At 47.0% G+C, this 27,774-nt stretch overlaps 1 protein-coding gene across 1 annotated transcript in view; it reads right to left on the reverse strand.

The window, feature by feature from the left end:
* LOC119464599 (diacylglycerol lipase-alpha-like) overlaps nt 1-27,774 on the reverse strand; it is a 219,523-nt gene that overhangs the window by 38,587 nt on the left and 153,162 nt on the right. The window contains exons 13-17 of the mRNA XM_049655733.1: nt 25,371-25,513; nt 23,353-23,494; nt 16,462-16,652; nt 15,306-15,329; nt 13,614-13,746 (exon numbers count right to left, since the gene is read on the reverse strand). Coding sequence (XP_049511690.1) covers nt 13,614-13,746; nt 15,306-15,329; nt 16,462-16,652; nt 23,353-23,494; nt 25,371-25,513 — 633 coding nt within the window. The remainder of the gene's footprint in view (nt 1-13,613; nt 13,747-15,305; nt 15,330-16,461; nt 16,653-23,352; nt 23,495-25,370; nt 25,514-27,774) is intronic.

The following is a 27,774-nucleotide window of genomic DNA, read 5'->3' on the forward strand; positions in this document are numbered from 1 at the left end:
AAGTTTAGGCGTCCTCCAATTTTTTGCCCACAGATGGCACTATTTATCCACGTTCCTTGAACATAAAATTGTCGCGCACACTGCAGCAAAAAAGTCACAGGCCAGCGCGGCACACGCAGCACAGTCACAGCGTAAGCTGGAGCAGCGGCTCAAGAGTAGCTCCAATTTGGGCACCACGCACAACAGGGTCTTCGCGGCAGTCTGTTCGCGTCGTTTTGACGACAACGATCTGAACTGTCCGCCCGGCGTGGACGGCGAGCTGCGGCTTGTAATGCTCTCTCCGCAGCAGTCTGCTGAGCCCGATGAAGCCTAACAACTACAACTTACATGTCGGGTGCGCCGCGTTTGCAGGCAGCTTAACTAGATGGCGCTACCATACTGGCGGAGGCTCGGTATCTCGGGAGCGCGTTAATTGCGCGCCTCGTCTGAATCGCATATCGTCGTCTGCGCTTGCAGATGCTGCGTTTGCAGGCATCTTACCTAGATGGCGCTACCATACTGGCGAAAGCTCGAGTCCTCTCACCCTGCATTTGCCTTAGGGTATTTTCCGCGACCCGATAGAAAGCGCTTGCGTGGCTCAATAGAAGAGTATCCGGCTCCCACGCAGCGAGCGCGGGTTCCATCCCGGCGAGAAACGGATACTTTTTATTGCGATAGCAATTATATGGACACTTCAACCGGATTTCTGCCGTCGGCGTCGCCGTCGCCGTCAGGTTCCCTATAGATAAAATCTTCGCCGCGTGCCGTATGCCCGAGCGGAAGCGTGCGGGGACGCGCGCTATCACGGAGAGCGAACGCACTCAATCTCCCACGCGCAAGCAAGGAAGCGGGAAGCCAGCGCCGGAGGGAGCGGGGGGGGGGGGGGGGGGGGGGAGCGCACTTCCACTGTGCCAACAACCGCGCTCGTCGCTCGCTCGCACCGTCTCTTATCTCCACACGGCTCTGACCTTTATGCGCCGTGCATTCGCCGCTCAGTTTCCGTTGAAGCGATAGACCGCACGTACCTTCGCCGCTGCGGCGTATCCGCTTGCTGCCAGAGTTTTGACGGTCGTTGTCTGCAGTCATTCAGTGTGATCTATTCATGTTTGTTTGTTCGCGCTCACACCACGCTTGTTCATTCAGTTAGTAATAGTCGGGCCTACATTTTCCAACGCACGCTACACATGCAATGCTTCCCGGATCGGCAGTGCAGCGCTACAGGTGTGTCCCTTCGCACGCGCTGCCCACGGGAAGCGCTTCTCATCAAAACCACCGTTTCACACGCGCCTTCTCGTGGTCATCGAGTCTCTCTTCATGTCGGTCTACTTACACTGCTTACTTACGATTAAGTAAGCAGCACACCTGCTTACTTAATCAGCTCATGTTTACTACAATTCATATTGCTACCAAAGCCGCTCACCTTACTTCGTATGACATTGCTGTGTTGCTATCGCATTCATTGCTTCGCCCTTAGGGCGAAACTGTGACATTTTTTCGCGTTTCCGGCGATAGCGGTTACTCGGCCGCCAGCGGTGGCATCATCGCGACCCGAAACGGCTATTGGAATGAGCCCATAACAGCTTACGCTGTAAAAAGGCTCTCTAGCCTAGTGGTTACGACGCTCGCTTTGGGACCGGGGATACGCGGGCTCGAATCCTGCCTCGGCAAGAAAGTTTGTTTTCTTTCTTGGTAAGTGCGTGATGACTGTGATGTGATCTTCGTCTCGCTTGGCCGTAGTGGCCGCCAGGGCTATCGCCGTTTCTTCCGCGCAGTCGATGTCTGGAGTGCTTACCAAGGCAGCTGTGCCCCTTGTCCTTCGCCGTTGATCACGCTGATAGCGTGGGCCGCTTTGTTCTTGTACTTTGCAGCATGTAGAAATTACCAAAATGGCCGAACAAGCCCTGATGGCCAAACAATGGCCAAACAAGCCCTGAGCATCCTCGAAAAACTAGACAGTTTTCAAGAACTGTACTCGACGGACCAACCGTCGAGCAGTGGGAGGCCCAGTTGACAAGCGCGAGCCCTGAATACCAGCATCGTCCGGTGAGCAGGACCAAGCTATCGGCTCAGGCCCACGGCATCCTGAACTAGGGACGCCGCCCACCTCGGACGATTTTACCGTCTGCTCATTTCTCTAAATAAAGTTTATTCCTCCTCCTTTCTTGGTAGTTTCTTGCTACGCACCACAAATTACGGCTGGCTTAAACAGCTTCTCTGTTTAAATTCGAGTAAGAAAATTCCGCACAATAAACAGGTAGGAAATACTATACTATAGGCGGAAACGATTCACGAGCCGAACGCATGGGCGTATGCTTCAGGCTATATGTCTGCAACGACGTTGTTCAGTTATAACTGTTTTAAAGTCGTACGTACATACTGCCTTGTTATTGCTTTTCACTTACTAAAAACAATAATTTCCATGGTTTTACGTTGAAAAGCCATGATCCAATTAGTCGGCGTACGATCGGACCTCGAAACAATTTTCACCACCTGGGTTTCTTAAACGTGCACCTAACTCTAAGTACTCAACTGTTTTTGCATTCCCCCCCCCCCCCCCCCCTCCGCCCTTGAATTTCGGCAGCTATGGCCACGATCAAAACCGCGCTCTCGAGCTTACTTTTTCACACTCGTAGAGTTTGCCCCTGCTCATATAAGACTGTTTCCGGCCCCACGTGCTCTTTTCATTCTTATTTTTCACAGGCACGATTTGTATCCCGATAACCATATTACCTTCAGTTATTGGTAACACTGCCATAATTATTCACCTGGTTCTGTCCTATAGGTTTTCACAGCATTACGTAGCTGTACTATTACGGCCAAAAGTTGCGTCGACCTTTTTTAAGGATAACCTGTAAAACCTTAAGCATACACCCCTTGCGTCAACTTTGTTTTCGAAACGAATTTATGAGCGTGATCGAAAGCGCAGCAAAAACGACTAGTTATTTTGAAAGCAATCTCCGAAAGGAATTCAGTGCGCGGAGTGCTGATAACTTCGTGTGCGCTGTGTTTTTGCCGCTTAGTTCGCGTTAAAGTGATAGAAAGAGAGAGAGAGAGAACATTTATTGTTAATGAGGTGGGGCTACTTGCTCGTAGGGTGCAACCTTTGGTTCGGGGCCCCATTAGCTCGCGCCACCCCGGGTGCCCGCTGTATCAGCCATCGCTGCTCTTGCAGGTCTAAGCTGGTCAGCGCAGTCTCCCAAGAGGAAGGTGAAGGTGAAGGAATAGGGGAGTACCCCTGAGGGTGTGAGCACTCTCAGGTGCAATGATATACTGTGGGCTTTGCTCCACAGTAGGGACAGTATGAGGCATATTATGTGGGGTGGAAGAGGTGAATGTAAAAGAGACAGGGGAATGAATTGGTCTGTAGCTGTCGCCACGCGACGGCACCTTCTCGGTTAAGAGACTGGTGTGGTGGGGGGTAGTGTCTCCTGCTATATCTGTAATGTTGTTGTAGAGTTTCAGTGTAGTTCAGTGGTTATGTCGGTGCAAGGCAGCACGAAGGTCCAGTGTTTTTGACATAAAGCTTACGCGGTCATCGAGTGAGATGTGTTCATGTTTACTTCTGCGCGCATGACACCATGCTTGGTAATTTACTTAGTAAGCGAACGTTTACAAGTTTATATGGCCTATAAAACTAGTATCTTTACGCACGTCAACATTATACAGAGCAAAGGAAACCTCAGGCCTATTTGAGGCAAAATATATGTACATAACCGTGATACGCATGAGTTCATTTAATTAAGGATACACATTGGACTGGTTTTTACGTTAGTAAATGAGTGAGTGAAACAACTTTATTCGCTCACAATAGACGTGAGTAAACTCAACGTCACCTGTCTAGGTTCACTCTGGGGACAATCAGGTCAAACCTGACGGCCCTTTCGCGGGAAAAATAAACGCGTTAGAAATGGTGTCGAAGAGACGCGTCGCGTTAAAAGCAAGCCGTCTGAAGCCGCGGCTCTGTAGCCGGCTTTAAGCCAACAGTAATAAAAGGTGTCAACAGATGGCGCGAGAGCAGGGCAAACGCGGAAATTTGAATTGAATTCAGCAAAACCTCCATTGCCTCCATCATGGGAGGAGTGAGAGAGGAGGGGAAGAGCGTGAGGGGTAGGAGGGAGGAGGAGAGAGGGTGTTACGTATCAGGGGCGGCAGAAGAATCTCGTCTTTTGACGTCATTTGCAGCGAAGCAAGCAGACATGCGACCAATTCTTTTTTTTTTAGTTATCCGCGTCCTTACAGGCCTAAATTTCCAAGGGATCCTACCCTTTTAAACGCATGACAACCATTAAGACTACGTGCACGCACAATCACTGCGAATCGTCAAATTTGCAAAGGAATATTTGGTTAAATATGATCACAAAGTCTTTCGAAGCCATGAGCACGAAGTTAAGGCAAATCCGTGTCAAGCTCGCTGAACCGCCAAAATATACGGTTCCTGCAGACATGGGCGCCAGATGTCCCTCCAGTAATGTTTGTACAGGAAACTCTACGAGCGAGACGAGTTCATGGCGACGCAGCCGTCACGCCTAACGAACGCTATATACTCGGCTGAAACTGTCGATGAGCGTTTCGTTCTTTACAGTCATGGCGGCGCTCCACGCTTTGGTCGCTGGCGCAAGTAGTGCGACGACCGCCTCGGGTGGCATTGAGCCGCCTAATTCTGTCGGACAGCAGACCGACACCGCGCATTACGGAACGCCAAACGCGAGCGCATATGCATGCGACGACAGTGCTGGGTAAAATTTTTTTTCGTCGAAACACCGCCGACGTTTTAAGGCAGGCAAAGCGCTAAAATACACGGACAGTGGAAAGAACGAGGGCGCACAGAGCGCTACTTCCATCTGAATTTATTGCGCAACAAAACTCCCGACGTGCGATGCAACAGCGTAGCGGAACCGCTCGGTGCCTCCGCCGCCCTTCCGTTTCACTTCCGACGAAAAGTTGGAAAGTTCCGGCGCATGAATATGCATGATGACAAGCGTGCCTCACCGTAGCTGTGAAGCCAAGTTCTCTCTCGCGCGCACGTTTGTGAGTGTGTGTTCATGCGTGCGTTTTTGTCATCAATTTGTTGTGAGCATGAGCGCATGCGCAGAGAGTACCTTTTTCTGCTTCTGTGTGTGTGTGCGTGTGCGTGTGTGCGTGCGTGTTAGGTGAGCGTTATGGCTGAGTGCATGCACACATTGGTGTGCGTACGTGTGTGTGCGCGTGCGTGTGCATATCTGGTTATCTATAAGTGCGCAATATGTGTGTGCACTTGTACTGCGTTTTCTACGTTGCCCGGGACGACATAATAAATATCGCACGGACGCGCTGCATTCATGCACCCAGCCAGTGTCACCGTGGAAAGCAACCCGCATCGTCGGCTCTCGCATTCATACTCGTCCAGGCGCGCGAAAGAGTAATCCGCGCCGACACCATGCTGCTCAAAAAAAAAATGTCTAATTAAAAATCTGGGATTAGTGGGGGACTACGGGTTAATTTCGGCCAGCTGGGTTTCTTTAACGTTCACCCAATGCGCGGCACACTGGTGTTATTGCATTTCGCTCCCATCGAAACCCGGCAACGCCACAGCCAGTACACCAGCCAGGCGGATCTCTGCTTGCTCCAACAAGCTCCCCGGAATGCCGGACCGCTGAACGCTCATCGGGGTTACCGCACAAAAACTCAGCATGCCGGAGTGCTTGTCCGAGGAGATAATATTTTCCGATATCGACATCACGCGCGCTTAGTGCGCCCAAGTGATGCACTCCGAATGGAGTAGCTGCCGCATTGGCCGGAAGGAACACGCTCTTGCAAAATCGTTACGTCGACCACTGTTCCACGCTAAAACGGCGTGTCGTCGGGCTAGTGCTTCATCTTAAGAATGGAACATGTTGCGTGCAGAAGGCAGACCGCAAAGAGGAAGACTTAAACAACGGAGTGCTCCGTTGTTTGTCCGTTTTCCTCTTTGCGGTGTCTCTTTCAGCGGCAAACACAGTCAGTTATGCTGTTCTATGAGCTGGTATAGGTATGGCAAACCAGGACAAAACGTCCAACTCCGAAACCTTCTTCCTCTTGCCCTTGCTGATTCTGCAAGCCTCTATAAGCTGTCGGTGGAAGGCGATACAGGCTCTTCCCTGCATGGTTCGAAAGGATTCACAGCCACTGATCCCTACTATATGCTTTGCTGAATGCCACTTCGCCGCTCGCCGAGCCGGACGCAGGTGAAGCCAACGGAAATGCGGTGTCAAGCAGCGGCTTGTGCCGGAAGCATGGCGTATGCTGCACTTACTAGTGCGAGCAGCCACGTAATATTGCTGCCGTAAAAGATTTCTTCATAGTTTTCTACATTTTAGGAGATGTTATCTCTACATGGCCGGTAAGAGCTTTTACGATAGTGTAAACCCGTATGGGATAGTTTTCTTTTTTTTCGTACATATAGTGCTTTGTCATTCACCAGTGTTTCCAGCGGGTGCCACTCACGTTAGCGACGCCATCGGCGCTGCGATGGAAAATTCTGGACGTCTTCTCAAAACACACCTCTGGCCTGCTCCGGTAGTTTACGGCACAGCAGGCAGGTATTTAGGGGGAAGAAATAGCGCACTTCGGTGTAGGCGAAGTGCCGCTGCAAAATCGTGAAGCTCCAACTGCCGGGAAAAGCTTGGCTTCAGTCGAGGGCGCTCGATGCGCTATCCAGCCCCCCTATAAGGCTCATTCACACTAAGCCGACCCGACACTGATTTTTGTCTGCCGACTGTCGGCGAAAGCATTTTGCTTCCTTTAAACTGCTGGCTACACCATTTGCCCTCCAGTAAACTGCTGTCGCCAACAGTCGGCAGACCAAAATCGGTGTCGTGTCGGCCTACTGTGAATGAGCCTATAGCAGAGATCAGTGCTTACAGCCATGCGACGCAACTATCGTCATAGAAACGGCCGGCCTGGTTGGTACGCGCATGCTCTAAATGGTGTTGCTCGATTCGGCCCCCGCTCAGAATTCTTTTGAGCTCTCGTGGCGTCTTAAATCACCGCGCCGTCATCGCCGCTTTTCCGCGCCCAATTACAAGCCTCCTTTATCCCCGTGGAACACGAGTCGAGACAACTGGTGGTGTCCAAGTCCATGCCCTAGAGGTGGCGCCCCCTCGACACACAGATGCGGATCTTGAAGGCCATGCATTTGCTCGCTGCATGCTGCGGAAGTGATTGCGGGAGCCGGAAACACGTCATAGACGACGGGATTTGGAAGCCACCTATTCCAAGATTACACGATTCAGTTGAGACTGGTGTGTTTATACTGTTTCCATTAGTGCCCGTTTAAAGGAACGCTAAAGAGCAACAGATAATAAATTCTGAATTGGTGAAGTATTCTCCATGAAGTATTCTCCATATCAGACTTCAGTTGGGTAGAAACAGTCCATATTTAGGAAAGAAAATGAAGCCCGAATTTCGTTGCATAAAACTTTGCGCCGGTATGGGTCAATGTGAGCTGACAAATTTCAATGCATTTTTTTCTTATTTTAGCCCTTTTGGTCGCAGAGGGTGTTCTCGAAGCTGGCTATACGTCGAGACCTTGGGTGTTTTCGACAGCAATTTAGTCCTTATTTATCAGTCAGCAGTTAACGAGACCCGTGCCGACGATGACAAAATGCATGACGTCATGGCCAGCTGGTGTAGGACTCTCATAGAGTAGACAGCGCGCGCCTTACTTTTGTCGTTCTTTGTGGCTAACCAAGCCTCCTCTGAGTGGTCGTTTTGCTACAGGTGGTGTCTAAAACGTGAAGTGTATATGACTTGTTCCTGGCTCCTGAACAGCTTCCGGTGAATGCAGTACGCAAAAACATTGCCTTCGAGATCTGGTTCACTTATCCAAAGAGAGCCCTCGCTAGGACATGGATGTGGACGCCACCTACTGCGGTACCACAATTCCATAATACAGCTCAATTTATTATTCCCTTTAAATGTTACGTTCAAGAGACACTAAATCAAAACAATAAATTAAGTTACAGCGCTATGAATTCTTAAAAAATTATCTTATCGCTAATTTCGCGGTAATAGGCTGACTACTAGAATAAAAAAAAAAGTTGAAAGCTATTTTCTCTTTACTTTCGCGCCGGTACGCCGCGTGAACTCGCGGATTTCAAAAGTATTTTTCACGTATTTCGTCCATCATGGCACAGGAAAAGTCATCGACGCTTACCAATTTCGGTCAGCGGTGCTTTCAGCAAGCAGTGTATAATCGATCTTTACAGATAAAAAAAATTTACTAAGCCGAAGCAAACGCCATAAAAATCCACGACGTCACACCGAGCTGGTGCTAAAACTTCAAGGCGTGGTCGCCCACCAATTTTTCCTTCTTGCGTAGTGTCTGGCTCACCAGCCTTCCTCTCAAGGTAAGGGGTGGCATTTCCGATACTGAATTTACTGATGCAGCAAAATTTTCTCTCTCTTTTTTTGCTGTATAGTTTCCCTTGAAGCGGCCTCATCGAGAAACGACAGATGTGCACAACCAGCGACTGCCGGTCTGGAGCAGAGAATACCTCCCGGACATTCCTTCCCTAGAGGGGGAGTCGAAACCCACTGCGCGTCGGTAACCAGGCGCGCGCCGGGTTACGTCTCGTACTCCCGTATTAATTACAGCCGCTCGCGCCGGGTGGCCAATATTTTTTTCTCTCTCGGCCGCAAGTCTATCGAGCGAAGCGACGATACATGAACGGCAAAGGCAGTAATCAACCAGCGCGGTGTTTTTTCATCCCCCGCCGAGCTGCTGCCGATAGCGGCGCACAAACGCGCCACGGCGGAGAATCATTAGAGAGGCTACAACACGGAGGATCGTTATACGTTCATACAAAGATTTGAGCGATATTTTTATCTTAAGGCGATACTTTCTTAGCGAAAGCTCCTGCATTGTGTCGACCGTCGTTGCTGCTGCTTCTGCTGTCACGCAGAGCTCATACACAGAAAATGAAAGTATTGTGTTTCCGACGGTGGGATCCAATCTCAGTCTCCCAGCACAACATCCCGGCGCTCAGGAATAGGCCACAATCGCGGTTTTTTTTTTCTTTCGTTTTTTTTTCTAATGCTATTTTTAATGATGTGCCTTGCATCACATACAGAAACACAACGGTTGATTAATGCACGAACGCCTGTCACTGCTTGCCCTCCCAACAGTCCTTTAAAAGCAGTCGAGATTCCGCAGCTTCTTGAAAAAAAAAATTGAACCACACTGGCACCCTTCGGGACTTATCGTGTCCCCATACAATAATCGCCATCTATCTTGCATGCCTTTCATTTCTTTGACGCTGCGCGTCCAGTACTTCCTTGTCACGAACGGCCCGCGCGTTATCTGCGTGACATGGCATTATTAAACAGGAAAGTATAGCGGGCGCAGAGTTTTCAAGAAAGGAAACGCAAGCAACACAGATGACGATAATTGTTTTATCATTTTTTTTCGTAGTAGTAATTACTCGTCTTCTTATTATTATCTTTCAGGCAATTTCTCATGGATGGAACAGATGCAGGGCAGATGGAGCACTGTGATTCTTAGATCGAGAAGTGCGCTCTACGCTTACTTGAGGGGATATACGAATGCGCCGGTTGGTAATCAATACCGAGTAGAACCGAAGACGAGGAATGAACAACACAAGGCGAAGCGCTGCCTCATCCTTATTTTCTCTTCCTTGACTTCGCTTAGCGCTTTCATTCATTAGATTCGCCTGCACTTTCTGAACTATGTAGCGGACGAGGTGCTGCACTTCACTATTCGTGTCACCCGTTCAACATGGCGGCGTCTGCACATCGTCATTCCGTTCACTCGGTGCAGGCTTCGTGCAGGACCAGTTCACAGCAGTCCCTGCAGTCGTCAGACAGGTATTGTGCCGCGTTCGTGCAACCGGTCCCGTACCGGTTCCCCACGAGCAAGAAATGCCACAGAAAACTGGCTGAAACTGGTTCACGAAGCGTAGTTCGTGCTTTCGAGCGTCCTGTAGCTGCGAAAGTGGCACAGAGAGCGTAATTAACGAAAGATGGAATGGGGGGGGGGGGGGGAGGGGGGGGGAGGGGAGTAATCTGTGAGTGTCCATTTCCTCCATTTCGTCTGGTGCTGAAGTTCAGATTGGCTGGGCTTGGGTGCTCGTCAGAAGGAGACAGGCGCTCCAGCCAATCAGCACTTCAGCGGCAGCCGAAATGGGCAATGCCTAGAAGGTGGACACTTACCAAATACCCGCCCATGTCTTCCCGTTCACGAGACACCTGTGTTGCTTACGTATGTCGCACCACTTGTCGCTTTTGTTGTGTAATAACTACGACAGTAAGTGAAATTTTCGTTGCTGAAGAGCCCGGCATCGTGATATTGTTGCTAAAACGTGAGTATTAAATGAGACGACAACATAAAAAAGCACTAATAGGGGCGTTTATTCAGTGCTCCACTCGAGGCACTACGAACATCTTGCTACGCCACTAAAAGGGTAGTTTAGGCGACGCTTTCTTATCGAGCCCTGCGGGAATTTGCCGACCGTACTGGCCGCAGCGTGTTGCTTTCTCGCCGAGTATATGAAACACGTATAATTAATCGTGAAAGAAGGTGAGGCGTGCGGACACGGACACGAGAGCACCAGACAACACAACATTGTTGTGTCCGTGTCTGCACGCCTTAACTTCTTTCACAACGAATCCCGACCAACCAGCTCGATTAATCCCTACGAACTAGCTCAACTTTCTGTAGTTATAAACGTACAATATAAGAATTGCGTGTCCGACGGTGGAACTGAACCTTGGCCTCCCAGCGCAGCCGCCCGGTGATCTAACATTTAAGCCACAATTATTTGTGGCCTAAATAATGTCACGTATAGCCCGTGCGGGCGAAAGCGCACGAGAGCGCGCACGAGTGCGCGTGCGCCACAAGCGCTTCCCGAGAGCTTCGCATGTCGCAAGTTCAGCAGGTGCATTATATCAATTGGGTGGCCGCACACCAAGAAAGTTTAAGTTGATTCTGCATAATTCCCAAGGCTTTTTAACTCTTCTTTGGGAAGTAACCGCGATTTGTCGTGCCTAATGGCTTTTATGGGCCGATCCTAAAATAACGAAGTCTAACACGGCGGTAAAAAAATTCGGCAGAAAGAAATCTCACAATGACTGTGGACTGTGATGCGTTTAGCGTTGAATCAATACAGCAAAACAACGTATTGCCACAGTGGAAACGAGTTGTGCATGATGCGTGTGCTGCAGCGTGACTCTTCATACGCGCTTTTCTAAGAACAGTCGGCGATATCTTGAGGAACCAGTGTGACGTGGGTGTGGGTTCCATTCCGTCCAGCAAGGGAGAACACACACACGCACGCACGCACACACGCACACGCACGCACACACACACACACACACAAATATATGAAGTAGACGCCGCTTAGACGGAACTCGAGGGGCATAAAAATTAGATCCGTGTGTCCGCAGTTTCATTCATGCGAAGGCCACATAAATCATCAATCGTTTTATTGGAAGAGCGCCCAAGTGTGTTATTACTAATGCGGTGAAGAAAAAATTACGCGCTTTATTTTTTTTATTACTGCAGCGTACTTTTGCGCAAGGTTGTGTTCACGTGCGACATGATTACCAAAATTATGCGCAATCTTCAGGTTCAATATATAGCGCTGCCGATATTCATCTGCCCTTTGGTCGGAAACAGTGACGCACACGGGAACAGTAATATACCGGGTATTCAAAATTAAGGTCTACGGAATTTTTAAAAATCGCCTGTGGCAGGTAGCATAATTCTTATAGTTGAGCTAGGTTATTCGAAGAAGGCGGACATTAGTAGCACGACAAATCGAAACACATATTCAACTAAACAACAAAAATCACTAATTAACTTCTTACTTAATTTACGGCAGATATTGCAATTTACGAATTGTAGCCAGTGAGCTTGTCAGGCGTATCCACTAGGAATGAATTTCAGAATGACACCAGTTTGGAGATATGCACCATCAAACTCGCCGTGAAAAATGCACTGTTGTTCCACTTACTTTTTTACCGAAAATGGCTGTTTTATACATTGAAGGACAAAAGTAACTGGAACGCCCATGTATTTCGTCCCACACTTGGGAAATAATACCTCGAAACTGGTGTCATCCTGGAAATTCATTTCAAGTGGACCCGTCTTGCAAACTCACCGGCTACAATTCGTAAATTGCAATTTGTGTCGTGAAGTAATTAACTAAGAAGTTTATTAGTCCATTTTTGTTAATTAGTTGACTATGTGTTTCGATTTCTCGTGCTACTAATGTCCGCCTTTTTGAAATAACCCAGCTCCACGATAAGAATTATGCTACCGGCCACAGGCGATTTTTAAAAATTCCGTAAAGCTTAATTTTGAACACCCGATATGCGCCTACAGTGACGTGCACACAACGCTAATTCCACAACGGGAGCAATCCAGAAAGCTGCCCTGCATGGCTCCCACACCGAGGCGATTGAACCTAACGTTCACTGTGCGTCGACTTCGCTTCGTCGCTTTTGTAGCCAAACGCACTCCGCGTATCTGCAGGTCCTCTAACCTTGGCTTGTGAACTGCGCATGCGCCGTCGAGCGGGCACAGCACGAAAATAGCGGCGGCGTCTTTGCGCCTCAGGATTCTGTATTATTATTATCGCAATAATAGAAAAAAAACCAGAAATAACCAAGAGATTTAACAATTGAGTGGAATTAAAAGAAGAAAACGCATTACACAGACACTGCACACATGTTGAAATGACATAAAGTTGCACATTACACAAATTATGCTTAACGCAGAGTCAGCAACCTGCTTGGATGGTTATGCAACTTCACAGTACTGTATCAGCAACGACAGCATTTCAGGCAGCGGAAACTAAAGCAGTAAGGGAACATATGAACCTACTCTTCTATATGGAGGCGTTTTAAGTTAATATGGCAGTTTTTAAATGATATACTCATTCACATATTCTCTTTTCACATATACGCCTCAAGTTTGTGAACAAATGCTCACAAATTTGAGGCGACAATATCAGGGTAAAAGAAGAAAGCTTCAGCTTTGACGCCAGGAGGCCAAAGTTTAGACAAATCCATGCGTTCTACTCATCATTCCCAGCTGGATGAAGCGCTGTACTGGCGACGCACATAGACGCTAGCGCCACCTTTCCGTGGAGCAATTTGGTAACGCACTCTATGCATGGCCTCCGAGGTGGGCGGCGCGCTGCCCGATTTCGGATGCCATACTCTATGCTCCAGGACGAGAACAACGGGATCCGAGGCGCTCGATTTTTGTTAGCCACAACCATACGAAGATGCAGACGGTTAAACCAGAGAAAGCATACGTCGAAGTTATGTTTAATCTAAATGTGCAGAAAACTAAATTTGACGAAATTTGACTTACCACATATCCTTTAGCTCACCCTTTATATATTTCAATTAACAGTAGCAACTTCCCCTATGATTTCTATAACTTAAGTGAGTGAGTGAAATAACTTTATTTAGGTCCAGAGAAGACGCAGGGGAGACACCGTGTCACCGGGCTAGGCCCACGTGTGCGCTTTTTCGTGTGGTTGAGACTATATGCGCTACAGGGAACGTGTTCTGTTTGTTCCTCTCAGAGCCAGTCTCCTACGTTACGTAATAATATCTACACTACAGTAGAGTTTTATCACACGAACCTTTTCGAGGGCGTCCAGGAGTTTGTCCGGCATGTGGTCCTGTATCATGACCGGAGAGATGAGCACCTGGTCGAAGTCCTTGTTGTCCGCCCACAGGGCCTGGTACACGGGTTCACTCTTGCGCATGACGCGCCTGCGACGCACGCCCACAAAACACTTATTGCAACGCCCACTTTTACTGCGCACGCGCACAGGCGCTTCCGTGGCACAGCACCTGAGGACGAGTACCGCAAAAGCCAACGCAACGTCGCCGAATTACAACACTGACTCAGCGTCCTTCAAGGTCATATTGTTGCAGATTAGAAGATCACGATTAGCTTTAGCGATCTCTCCTGCTAGCCAGCTTCAAATAAATCTACAAACGCGGAAAGTTTCGCATGCTCGAGAACCGTTCCTTTGCCCCAAATATGCTGAATGTCTTGCCGAGAATGTGTAATAGAAAGCGAGCAGCACGTGTAGAAATTGGTGCCGAAAATTCCACGACAGCCGCGTCAGCACGGGGGGCCGTTATGCCCTTACAGCGTGGCAACGACATCGTCTGACTTCTCTGCCGAAAGAATCCACTCCTGCCGACACGGCCGTCGGTACAACACAGCTGTCGTAAGAGTCGCTGGAAGTCGGCAGACCAAAACTGGCGTCGTACCGGCCTATAGTGCGATCGGGCCTAAACCCATATAAACTGTTCTAAGCCACCAAAGCAAGCCGACGATACCGACTATCGTATAACCTGATGTAAATCATGATGATGATGATTTACTGGCATCCACTTTGAAACGGGGCGGTGACAAATAGTCACCTAGCCACCTTGGTTTACTCGGGTAGGCTATACATGTTTCTCATTCTAGCATTTTTGTATGCATCTCTTTATTCTTTTTTTATCTTATTGAAAACTTCTCTATCGACCGCTACCTATGCCTGTAACGGATCCGGTAGTATCAATCTCTTTACTGCTTTTTGCCCACCGATACTCTAAACGTTTCTTGCTTATCTGGACTACTGACCGGTCGATGCTCCCAGCCACTTTAAATCCAAGCGCTTCTGAAAGATGTACGTTACCTACGGGTCTCACTGGGTGAATCCATTCGCATTCTATGAGGACGTGAGGGGTGGTCTCTGGATTTTTGCTTCAGCATACCAATGGCTCATCTAGTTGCGAATATTTGCTCCGGTATGTATTGGTCCTTAGGCAACCAACTCGACCCTCCAATAGCAAGGCACTTCCCTTCGTATTATCGTGCATACTTTCCCTGCTAATTTATTTATTCTAATTCTCCATTCTAAATCTCCATGGTGTTTTTTGTTTCCATTCTTTCTATTTTCGCCACTCGTCATCTGCAGTGGCGCCCCTAGCAGCAGCTGGGGTCCCTACAGCAAACTTGGTCTGAAAAGGATCAAAGGACTCGGGTGGAGGAGAGTACACGGCGCCAGCCGTCCTCCTTTCCCCCCTCAGTGCGCCACGCCAGCGTTTGCATCCCCTGCGCCAGACCACTCGCGCCGTTTTAAGCTACCTTCCCCTGTCGCATCAATGCGATTCGCCTTCCCAGCCCATTACCACCATTTACATGAATGCGATGCGACGAGCCCCTTGTAACATTCATGCAAACGCTGCCAATGTCTCCGTCACCTTACAAGCAAGGTAGCATTCGCGAAGCAGTCCAAACGAAGTGCACGCAGGCGTTTGGGCCAACTTACCTCCACTTGGACTCGTACGTTTGGCTGCCGGCACAGGGAGGGAAAAGAAAGAAACGAACGGACCATGTAGCTCAGGAAAAAAAAATATTTCAACAACGTCCTAGCAAGTTTGCAGAGTAAAATCTTGAGCACAACGTTAAACAAATACAGCATCACGCAAAAATTTTTGTAACGTTTCACTCGCTGCAGTTGTGCAGCTTCGAAGATGCAAGCACACGGCAGTCACTGACAACAAACATCAACAAGCTGTCCCATGCGACGCTAGCTACTTGTTCTGCTTACAGATACTATTTCCTTTCGCAACGAAGCTCTGAAAACCTGTTTCGCCCTAGAGAAGTCGGCAGAGAGTTATTGTCAAACGCACTGGTCTAATTGCGGGCAATCTGTGAACCTTTGTGAGGAAGGCGGAAATTAAAGATTTTATTTTCGACTATAAAGTTTACGTGCAAATCAAATAGCCTTTTTTATGTATAGTTCATTAATACGTTTTCGTGTGAGCTCAGTTCTTCTTTTTCTTCCCATTTAGTGGCTGTTTGATGTACATGACAAATAGTTTGTTGCGATGGTTGAGACATCGCTCTGAAATGCACTGCAGTATTTATATTACTGTACAAGCGCCAAAACTAGCGATGCACGTATTTCATACGAACGAGTGGAAAGTTAATCACGAGAGAAAGATAAGAATCTTTACAACCGCACTCTCAATCTTGTTCCCCATAGGTTCGACCACAGTCCATTAAAAAAAGTATTAAAGAACTCTAGCTGAACAATGTGGTACTTGAGTCCTTTAATACTTTCGGTAAACATTTGCAAAAAAAGATTGAACTACGTGAAGGAACATACAATCGCATATGAAACGAGATGTGCAAACACGACTCTGTGGGAAAAAAAAACAGAAGGTTGTTTAATTGAGCTAGTTGGTTCATTGTTCGAGGATTGTTGTAGCGGCAGAAATTTGTAGAACACACAGACACCGAAAGGACCGGACAAACGTGGACGTGGCTGCTTCCACGTCCAGACGCCGCCACGCGTCCACGTCTGTTCGTTCCTTTCTTTGTCTGTGTTCTACAAATTTCTGCTGCTACAATCCTCGAAGAAGAAGAAAAAAAAAGTACGCAACAAAAATTTGGCTACGTTGCAAGAGCAAGAAACTCACTCTTTCGGATGGTTACGCACGATGTGGATGATCCTGCCGGGTGGGTAGAGCGGCTGGTGGGCAGTGAGGGCGATGGTGGCGTCACTGGGATGACTGGTGACGTCACGATTCGCTAACGTCGGACCTTCACTGCCGTCAAAGTCTACCTCGTCCGGACAGCAACACAGGACGCCACCGAGTATTATTTTCCACTAGATTAAAAAAGAAAGAAGAAGGCGGGGGGTAGGAAGAAGAACAGAACACCTCGAAATCATTGATCATCCTAGCGATTATGGTATTGTGCCTGCTGAGCATACGGTCGAAGGTTCGAGTCCCGCTCGCGGCGGCCTCTATTCGGTAGGGGGCAGAATTTGAAAAAAAAAAGATCTCGTTGTATGCGTTAACAAAGGTATGCGTTAACAAACCACTAGTGCATGGACGCAATCGAAGCCTTTAACTACGACGTATACATCTACATATCTTAGGCGAATATCTCGGCCATTACCACCTATCAGTTATGCGTATTAACGTGCTCAGCCATCTGCCTTCCCTGTCACAATATGTTCCCTAAAGTGTGCCAATTGATTCCAAATATAAGCTTAATATACGTTGTCAATTACTCGCTCATTTAGGTTCACTCAGGACTATATTGCAGACTTAAGTTGTGTTGTTACGTCAACATGAAAGCATTCGATCCATATAAGCTTCACACGTTATCAATTATTCGCTCATTTAGGTTCTCAGAACTATTCCAGACTTAAGTGGCGTTCGTACGTCAACATGAAAGCGCAGTGGTTCGAAAGAGGCCAAGGGCGACATAAGGTAAAGCTATTCCAAACTGTTTCCATTTCATTTCGGCAATCAACCCTCCACGATGGGTTGAACATTTTTCGGGCCACACCCACTTCGCATGTCCGTCACACGATATCACGAAAACCGTGAAAGCTCCCCATATCTTATGGCGTGTAACACTGATTATGCATGATTGGACCCAACGAAAGAAAAATAATTATTTCCGATTCCGCGTTTTTTTTTCGCCATTAGATCACCGCAGTTGGTCAAAAAAGTTCCCGGCTGCGCTCACTTCGCCTGCCTGTCATGAGACGGCACAAAAACGCGAAAACTCACCACGTCAAAGTTACGTGCACGCACTAAGATGCATCAATATGCCGAACAAAACAGACTTCTTTTTTTTTCGGAACAGCCAGAGACTGGCGCATTCCCAAAGAAATAGAAGATGTATGCCCACTGAATGCTATGGCAGGCACTACTCGGAGCTGCCGGGGAGAATGGATGGATTTGTGATAAAAAAAAGAAAGAAAAAAAAACTGCGTAATAGTACAACGTTGTCGAGCCCTTTCGGCCACGTATACGACATCGCTCTGCCAATTCGACGATGATCCGTTTTAGCGATATATTTAACAATTCCGATGCACGCCACCGCAAGCTAAATAAAGGGGAAGCGTGTGGACCAATCGCTGAATCCGGCAGCGACCTCCCCATCATGTTACCTATTTCACTGCGCTAGCTCGGCCCACCGAAGGCCTCTCCACTTCTGCCTTCTTTTCGCGTCTTGTCAGCCAATGAGATAAGAAAAAACTAATGAAGGTGGGAAATGCTACTCGCTTGCAAAGTAAACAACACTGACCTCCCCTAAAAAGAGAAGAGCGTTTGCTTGGGCCGATCAAACAACGCTGCAGGTCACCGCCCGATACATGCGTCGACTGTTGCGCAAATTTCACGTCAGGAAATTGGAAGAAAAACAGACTGGAATTAGTTTACGTGATAAGGCATTACGTTATTTTAAGCGAGGCCACTGCAACAGTGACGTCCAGTGGCATCGCATTACGGTCGTGTGAAACTTACCGGATGGTCATTATCCTATTTCTACTCCACCAAGGCAATCGTCAAGCCATTACTCCACGCTCTCTTCAATACAGAATACGCAGCGCGATATTTCTTACGGCCCGTAATCACGAAGCCAACTTTCGAAGGGAAGTTGGAAGAAACGAATCTAGCGTTCTTACCCTTAGTTCGTAATGACAAGTACCAGCCAATAGTCGACTACGAATAGATTATCAGCAGAGGCCGACAGCGAATAAAAAAACAGCACTTACGAACGGAAGCTCTTGTAAAATCTGCCAAGCCGAACAGCTAGTTTGGTGCCTCCTCTACCCAGACGGTTCTTTCTTTTTTTCTTTTGCAAATGGGTGTGTAAGATTTAAAAAGCTGACTCAGTGTGCTTTCGCGAAAATTCCCTCTCTCTGCTCTGACTGTATGGTTTGCTTGACGTGCTTCTCAGCTTCCCAGTTTTCGTTTCTCTTGTATTAAATGATTCTGATTATTTTTCTTCCCAGTGTGCATTAGCATTAAGTTACACGGGCAGATATATGCTCTCGAAATCCGAAAACTAAATGAAGGCTGTCGGAAACAGGCTGCTTTCGCACTCACCAGCCTATCTCAACACGGTCCTGTATAACTTAAACCTATAGAGTTTCAAAAGGACAAACCAGTAATAATAAACGATATAACTCGGGTCACGCACGCGCCGAACATTGATTTTTTTATGCTACATTACTACTGTTTCTTTCGGCTGCAAAGGCCGTCTTTGTTTTGGCGGCTCTCATCGGAGACCGGGAGTGCTCTCCTATATAGTGTATTCGGATATGTGACGAAATCTCGACGAAAGAGAAGCTCCTTGCGTCGGTCACCATTCAACTCGGCGGTATCTGATAGCCGGATTCTTCGCTACCGAGAAAAGCACGCGACACGGCAAGAAAGAGAGAATGTGTGCGTGAGCCAAAGGGAGGTAAAAAGGGAGAGAAAATGAGAATATATATATATATATATATATATATATATATATATATATATGTATACGTACACATAAAGCTGCGGCAAAGCTGCGGCAAAAGGCAATGCTTTTAGTTACCCGCCTTCTGCAGACGCTAGCAACGTGCTTCTGGTTTAGAACTCGCACTTCTTTCTCTCTCTCTCTCTCTCTCTCTCTATATATATATATATATATATATGTATATATATATGTGTGTGTGTGTGTGTGTGTGTGTGTGTGTGTGTGTGTGTGTGTGAGGAACCCAGCGTTGAAAACGTTACGGGTACCGGGCCCGGCGAAAACGTCGACATTAAATTTATTTTATCAACGTCTATTACCTGCATTAAGGATAGGGTTGCTAGGAATTGTTAGTTTGGAGCTATATATATATATATATATATATATAGAGAGAGAGAGAGCCGCAGTACGAGTTCTAAATCAGGACCGCGTTACTAGGGGCTGCGGAAGGCGGCTAACCAAACGCAATGCCTTCTGTTTCCAGTTTCTTAACTTCAATGGCAATGGAGAGGGGCCTTCGCTTGACAATCTCTGGTCGTCGCATTGACATAGCTATGGCGAGCAGCTTTGCACGCTAAGATTGATGGTAACGCTGTCGCGCGGCCATGCCTTGATTTATGAAGTATGTCGAAAAATGGTTCGCGCTTTTACCGTCCTTTCGGAGTCCGTCCCGTCGGTGTTCGCGATATTATGCGGCTAACTTAGTACTTGAGAGCGAATCTATATTATGGATATTTAGCGATATTTCTCTTCCATGGCCGGCGGTAATAAAGACACAAGAAAGCACGCGCTATAATTATACGAGCACAAGAGCAGAAATGCGAGTTCTTGAGACCATGACAATATCGCGGAGAAATTTGAATACGTTCGAGAGATTGATTATGTAATAAAACGTAAAGTGCATTTTTAAGAAGCTGATCACTGAGCCTTACATTTCTTCAAAGAAAACCGATACTTATTTATTCCTGACCAAAAAAAAGCGAGAGACAGTAATGAAATGAACTAGCTGCCTTATTGCCATACCGAAATCCTACAAAATCAAGTTGCACTGAGAACTTTAAAAAAAAGTACACGTGTACTCTTACAAAATTTATCATCACATTCCGTGTGGCCATCTCAACTGAATTACTTTAATCGATTTGAGAGAGAAGCGGTGGACAGGAACTGCATATTTCTTCAAATAATGTTTTCTTTATCTTCTCTACTATAGCTGCGAAACATTGGAAGTTTCGCAACAGAAGGGATTGCATGCCTATCCAAAAACCTTGTGTAAGAAAAACAACAGACAAGAAAGCCAACGGCGATAAACTAACAAAACACGGTCCATACAGGTCTATAAGGAAATAACAAAAAAACAAACAAAGCAAGTCCATGGATCCCGTAGAAAATACAGGGGGGAAAATGAAGGTTATAAACATACAAGAACAACGCAAGCTTGAACAGGTCATGGGTACATTAAAAAAAATGCGCCCATACTCGTATAGAATTGATCAGACCCGCGGAGCCTTGAGAGCTAACGTCTGCTTATAGCGGCCCTACCAGGGTCCAAGCATTTTCTTTTTTTTTTGCACAGAAGAATGGTGGCCATCTATATAATGTGTTCATGCGGTTGCGGAAGATCTCTCGCTGCTAGTCACGTTGTGTACACTCACCGAGACAGTGTTCAACAGAAGCTTCCGTCGTGCTACAGAGCGCGCGCTCCGATAATGTCCTTATGGTTTCGTGTTTATTTTGTTTATTAGCACTCTTCGGCAACGAAGGCACTACAAAGGGGAGTGGTAGAATTCAGAAGCACAGTGAGAGGAGAAAGCTCCTGGTTAGGCAATGCATAGTTCCCGAAAACGAACAATGTCTTGCATGGAAGCGATTTATCCGGGGAGGCGATTCAAGTCCTCCTAAATCCGTGGGATGAGCGAGTGCTTTTCTTTCTCGAGATGCAAGACGTAGGGCGTGTAGGCTACGTCGAGGCGTGAGCGGTGTAGGAGCGGGCCTATTCTGCGATCGATCGTGACGTTTACGGGAAATTTTGGTCGATGAGTAAAAGGAAAGATACCGCGGCTTGGACTGCGTCAGCACTTTAACAAATTCTGACCTATGTTTTCACATTGTACCGCTTGAGGTGCAGACGATGCGACACCTGACTACAGCTTCGCTTCGTAGAATAATTCATCGACCCTGTTAATCAATATATAGCAGCATTTTAATTAGTGAATATTTCGCTTCAGACTCTTTCAACAGAATCTTTGCGCTTTTTCACTACATGAAAATGCAGTGATCCAGCTTGTGCATCAAGGACATAGCTCAGGGTGGTAATTTGGCTGCGTTCAATGAGCATGTCTGAAAGTCATTGACAGGCAAGGACCCAAGAGAGCTATGTTTAAAACTGCAACGTTTTACGTGCCAAAACCACGATTTGATTATGAGGCACGCCGTAGCCAGGGACTCTGGATTAGTGTTAACCAACTGGCATTCTTTAGCGTGCACTTAAATCTAAGCATACGAGCGTTCCTGCATTTCGCCCCCACCAAAAGGCGGCCACTGCGGCCGGAATCGCACCCGGAACCTCGAGCTCAGCAGAGCAACTGGCAGGTGACACGTGAGAAACAAACAAAAAATAAGAACACAAAAACGTTTCACGCATTCCGAGCTTTTTGGGCGACCATGTTTGTGTGTCAGCGCTAAAGCCTTTCAACATGACGCAAATCTAACTTTGTGGGTTGTACACAAAACGCATATTCACTACAACTAAGCGTCCCATTCACTCTGTCTCAGCTGATCAAATCTGTCAATACTACACGCGCATTGCGATATGCTAGACTGATCAACTGATTCGGTTGGAGTGTGAGGTGCTATAAATTAATCACGATGACGGAGCCGTGCGATGGCACTAGAATTGCAGCTTATGGTCACCTCGCGGTTGGTGAACCAGAACTTTAAGCAACTCGTTTATGCAGGTGGTCCAAGTATAAGTACGGAATAAAAAAAAAATAAAATGCGTATGCGTTAAAGCCGAATTTCTTGTTCGGCTAGACGACAAATGTTAAACATAATTTAAATTACGGTGCTTTATGCGCCAAAACCACCATCTGATGTTGAGGCACGCCGTAGTGGGGAATTCCGGATTAATTTTTGTCCACCTGGGCTTCTTTAACGTGCACCTAAATCTACGTACACGCGTGTTTTCTTCAATTCGTTCCCAACGAAATGCGGTCGCCGTGGCCTGGTTTCGATCCCGCGACCTCGTGCTCAGCAGCCCAACACCACAACCTCCAAGCAACCACGGCGGGTCGGCTACAAGTGTAGCGTAGCATTTGTACTTTCCCTGTGCAAAACGCCACATAAGACTCTCATTCCCAAAGCGAGGTGCAAGGTTACTTTTTGTCCGATGAACACGTTGGATGCGAAGTGCTCAGACACATGGCACCGATGAGCACTTATAGTGTGGTCTAATTATATGCTACATAAACTCTGATTTGGACACTCATCGCATCAGCACTCATCAATGATTGATTGATCGAATGAATGAATGAAAGAAAGAAAGAAAGAATGAATGAATGAATCATTCAATCAATCAATCAACGAACGACAGCGCCACAGGTGCCTTGCGCACGCATGGTGTGGTCTAATCATTACGTTCCATAAACTTTCATTTGGTCGTCGAGGCAAGCGGTACTGACGAATGAATGAACGAATCAATGACCACACTATAGGTGCCTGCTTACGCATGGTGTGGTGTAATTATTACGTTACGTAAGCTTTAATTTTGACTTCATTGCCAGCGCCACTCATGAACGAACGAACGAACGAACGAACGAACGAACTGAATGAACGAACGAACGAATGAATGAATGAATGAATGAATGAATGAATGAATGAATGAATGAATGAATGACCACACCATAGGTGCTTGCGCTAGCAAGGTGTGGTGTAAATATTGCATTACATAAACTTTAATTTGGACATAGATGCCAACGTCACTCACTCATGAAAGAATGAATGAACGAATGAATGAATGACAGGCATCCAAGTGACAAGAACACGCGAGACACACGGCCACGTACCTTGGGGTCGACGCTCCTCTTAATAGCATTGATGAGATCTGTGCGCAGCGCTTCCATCTGGTGCAGTCCTATTCTGGGCACGACGTCTTTGCCCAGCACCACAGACGTGATGAACGTCTTGCTGTACTCGACGGCGGGGAGGCTGTAGGGTGTGTGTGTGTGAGAGAGAGAGAAGAGAGAAGGTTAAGGGGGGAGGGGGTGCGATAAACAGCGCTCGCGAGGGACGACGCAGCGAGACGCAAACAGAGACCGTCAGCGGTAACAGAGCCACGGCACGGCACCCGAAAAGGAACACCGCCGTGATGGGAAGGCACAGATGGTGGGAAGGCTCGCAGAAAGACGCGGTGTACTTTTGGTCTTTGGGTCTCGTGCCTCGACCCGAGGTCGGGAAAATGCACTGCACGTCCCGGGAGCGATTCACAGACGGAGACGCCCGGGTTCTAAATGCGGTTTGGCTACGGTTGCGATTGGCGCCAGCCGGCAAACTGTGGTGTGAAAGGCGTCGTCAGGCGCTGACTGTGCTAGCAAGTTGCGGCTTTTTGAGCTGAGTGCGAAAAGCACGCTTAACGGAACACCAATGAGCTAGAAACGCCCTCTAGATCAGTTAACGCTGATGAGGTATTCATTGAGAACTCCGTTTTCGTACGCGCCGTCGTAGCTTAGCGGATATGTCGTTGCGCTGTACTAAGCACGAAGTCGTGGGTTCCGTTTCGGAACGCGGCGGCGGCATTTCTATGAGGACGAAATGCAAAAGCGATCGTGTACCGTGGATTTGGGTGCACGTTCAAGATCCCCATGTAGTCAAAATTAATCCGAAGTCCACGCACTAGGGCGTGCCTCATAATGAGATCGTGATTTTGGCATGTAACACCACAGAACTTATCTTTACATCGTGATAGCGGCATGCAACGCCGCAAAATTTATCTTTGAATGTGTGTTAGTTAATTAGACAAGAATATGAAGGCCAAAGCTTTATTTGTTTGCTTTTTTTAGTGCCGAAATCCCAACGCTGGTACTGTCAGTGTGACGTCACGGATGTCAAACTTTATTCTCGTACATGGGTCGTTGTGGCTATAAGCAGAAGTCATTGAAACTTGGTAAGTTAGTCTGCTTCTCTTTTTAAAATATTGTAGCCCATCTTTACCGATAAGGAAGTTATCGCGCTGTATGAGTGGCCTTCTGTTTCACGGGGTCACCAGACTGTAACACGTGACCTCCTGGAATACAACGCGATTAGCTGTCTGTCCTACCTCCTTGCGATTGAAGGGGCACGGTCGCCATTTACAATACCCGCATTGTTTAAGCGAGAACCGAAGCGCGCAATACTCTTTTGCGCTGTTACATTGAAACCGAACACGCAATTATGCTCACACAAACAGACACACACACAACAATAGGAAAGAAAGAAAAGAAAACAAAAGAAGGAGATCACCGGACACAGCATCAATATAAAAATTCCGCCTCACTGCCAGTGACAAACACGTTACCCTCAGTGTTTATTGCAGACTCGTGACATTTTGTGAATCGAACAGCTCTGTTTCGAATCGATCGAGAATTTGATTTTCAATGTCTTCGGATATTCGATTACGCCTAAATATGCAGCGTTATTATGGTTATTGCAGCCTGCAGCCTTCCATGAAAAATAGCCGGTGGGTATGGTCCGCAGGTCACATGAAGTGCCCGCTGGCAATCAACCTGGAACCGTGTGTAGTTTTCACAATTGTAACCTACCCTATTGAAAACACTTACAGATAGCAATGCGTACATTGAGGAAAACACGAAGAAATACGTACTTTCCACCTTTTCTCTTAACATTAAGAGGCGAGGAACTATTCTGCATCCGATATTCCAAACATGCACATTTGTCTAATATTAGTATTCTATTCTATTCGGAAATGTAACTATTCGAAGACTTCTAAATATTAGCGAAAGTTTAACTTCGAAGGCACGCTATACGTTGAACGTTGTTAATTAAAACAAATGAGACAAGGCTCAGTGCAAACAGGAGACGCTTTCACCTGAGGAGTCCACCTGGTGGCGCGTACGCGTAGCACAGCAGGTTGGGAAAGTCCTGTTTGAGCAGGATGGCCAATATGGCGGCCGCCCCAGCACCGAGAGAGTGGCCCACCAGAACGAGGTCGTACTGAGTCGTGCCTTTGTCCTGCAGGTACGCAATATAGCAGTCGGACACTTCAGGAGGGACGACCGTTTGACGAACGTAGGAAGCTTTTCAAGTAACCATTATCGAAAAGAAAAACGAAACGCCGCATGGCATAATAATCCAATACGAACATACGGGGCCGGATATCCCGTATACAAACCCTGATGTTCCCATATATCATCTGCGGCATGTAAAAACATTGCACTCGGCCGCGCAACGCTTGAAACAGCAAAGCTGGGCGATCGTAGCCCAGCATTTTCGGGAAATGCGCGCGAACTTTTCATCTCATTACTCATGATGATGACAATTTCTTTTCGCGCGTCTCGGACTTACGGCCGTCACTGCGCGTTGCACAGCGCAGCTTGCAACACCAACACCGCGTTCCAATGCCGACACCGCGTTCCAGGAGACCCGCTCCGTGAATGCGTCTCTCTCTCTCGCTCTCATAGCGCGCAAAACCTCTGCACCTCGCAGAGCGCGAGCGTATACGAAGGCGCCAGCTGTGCACGAAAACGACGACGCTCGAACGCAATCATATGGTTCGCATAAATGCATGCTCTGCAAGCACGGCTTAATAGCCGTGCTTTACGCGGGTTCGAATCCCGCCTCGGCAAGAAAGTTTATTTTATTATCTTTCTTGGTAGTCTTTTGCTACGCACCACTAATTACAGCTGGCTTAAACAGCTTCGCTGTTAAAAAAATTCGTACGTCTCATATATGATATGAGGTATGCCTCGTGTGGTAATTGGGAACATAAGGGTTTCATTTGGTATGTCCGCGTATCTTCACGTACGACTATATTTGGGATAGTAAGGTTACGCTAACGCTGTCTACGTCACGAAAAAAAATCACAAGAAAGGTGCAGATTCTACGCAATATCATAATCGGTGTTGTGCAAAGCATTTTGCATGTAGGTGGCTATATAACATCGTTTGGAATTGAGCCACCTGTTACCAGATGGCGCTACATGCTAGTGTACGGTGAAAAATTGTATGCGTGGCGCAAGCGTAACACCTTAATATTATTTACGGTATAATTAGGTACCACAACTGCACTGATTAGTGTAAAAAGACGACTAACTATCAGGAACAAACGATAACTTTTAAACAGATCGCCAATTGACATTAAAAGAACTGCACGAAGAGCCACCTCAACACATCTGTGGAGCCAGGCTACAAGCGCGCTTTCCAAAAATGAATAGTTACGGCGTGACAAACTTTCCAGAATTGCCATATAAATGGCTGCAAAAAAAATACTTAAGTTCTAGCAAACGAAAAAAAAAAGGAGCTGCTGAATGACTTGTGTCCCGTAAACACAAGTAAAAAGGCCAGTCGCTAGAAAAATAGGACTGGTTGTATAGCGTAAAAGCTAAAAGTACTACTTGGCTAGACTACCGAAACATTAAATGACTAAGCATAAGAAAAAAATCACACGTTGTCATATGCTGGCTTCACCGTGAAATCGAGAACAAAGGTTGCATTAACCATTTTGTTTAGGAATTGCTTCGAAAACCTTAGTCGTTGCCTCACTTGCGATACTTTGTTCAGCAGATAGAGAAGAGCTACACGACCTTATCAGTCGCTTATTGCTAAATATTTGGTTTGTTTCGATGTTCGATAATACCAAATAGTTTCTTTTCGAATATGAATACGAAGCTTCATATATTCGTATTCGTATTCGATTCGATTCGTATTCGAAGCTTCAAATATTCGCCAACCCCTAGGGTGTAACTAATTATTTCACAATACACATTGCAATGTACGGATTGTAGCCGGCGAGTTCGCAAGGCGCGTCGCCTCGTAACGAATTTTAGGATGACGTACACCAGTTGCGAGATATTCATTCCCAAAATGTGTAACGAAACACATTGGCGGTTTCGTTTGTCTTTAGACCTGAATGCATAAAACGGCACTTTGCTAAAAATGTGGAACAATAGCGAATTTTTACGGCGCATATCTCCAAACTTCAGTGTCATCCTCAGAATTCGTTCCAAGTATAGACATGCCTTCCAAACTAACCTGCTGCAATTCGTAACTTGCGACATACGTATGTCGTAAATGAATTAGTTAAAACTCAATTAGTGAAATTTATAAGCAGTCAATTATGCGTTCCGACTTCACGTGCAAGTAGCGTCCGCCTCTTCGGGGAATCCAGTTGGAGGATTAGAATGGAATACAATTTGTTTAAAATTCTGTATATTCTAAAAACACACACCACGCATGGTGCACACTGCCATCTCTGCATTGATTATTTCAGTGCGT

Source organism: Dermacentor silvarum, chromosome 9 (assembly GCF_013339745.2).
Source record: "Dermacentor silvarum isolate Dsil-2018 chromosome 9, BIME_Dsil_1.4, whole genome shotgun sequence".
Lineage (NCBI taxonomy): Eukaryota > Metazoa > Arthropoda > Arachnida > Ixodida > Ixodidae > Dermacentor > Dermacentor silvarum.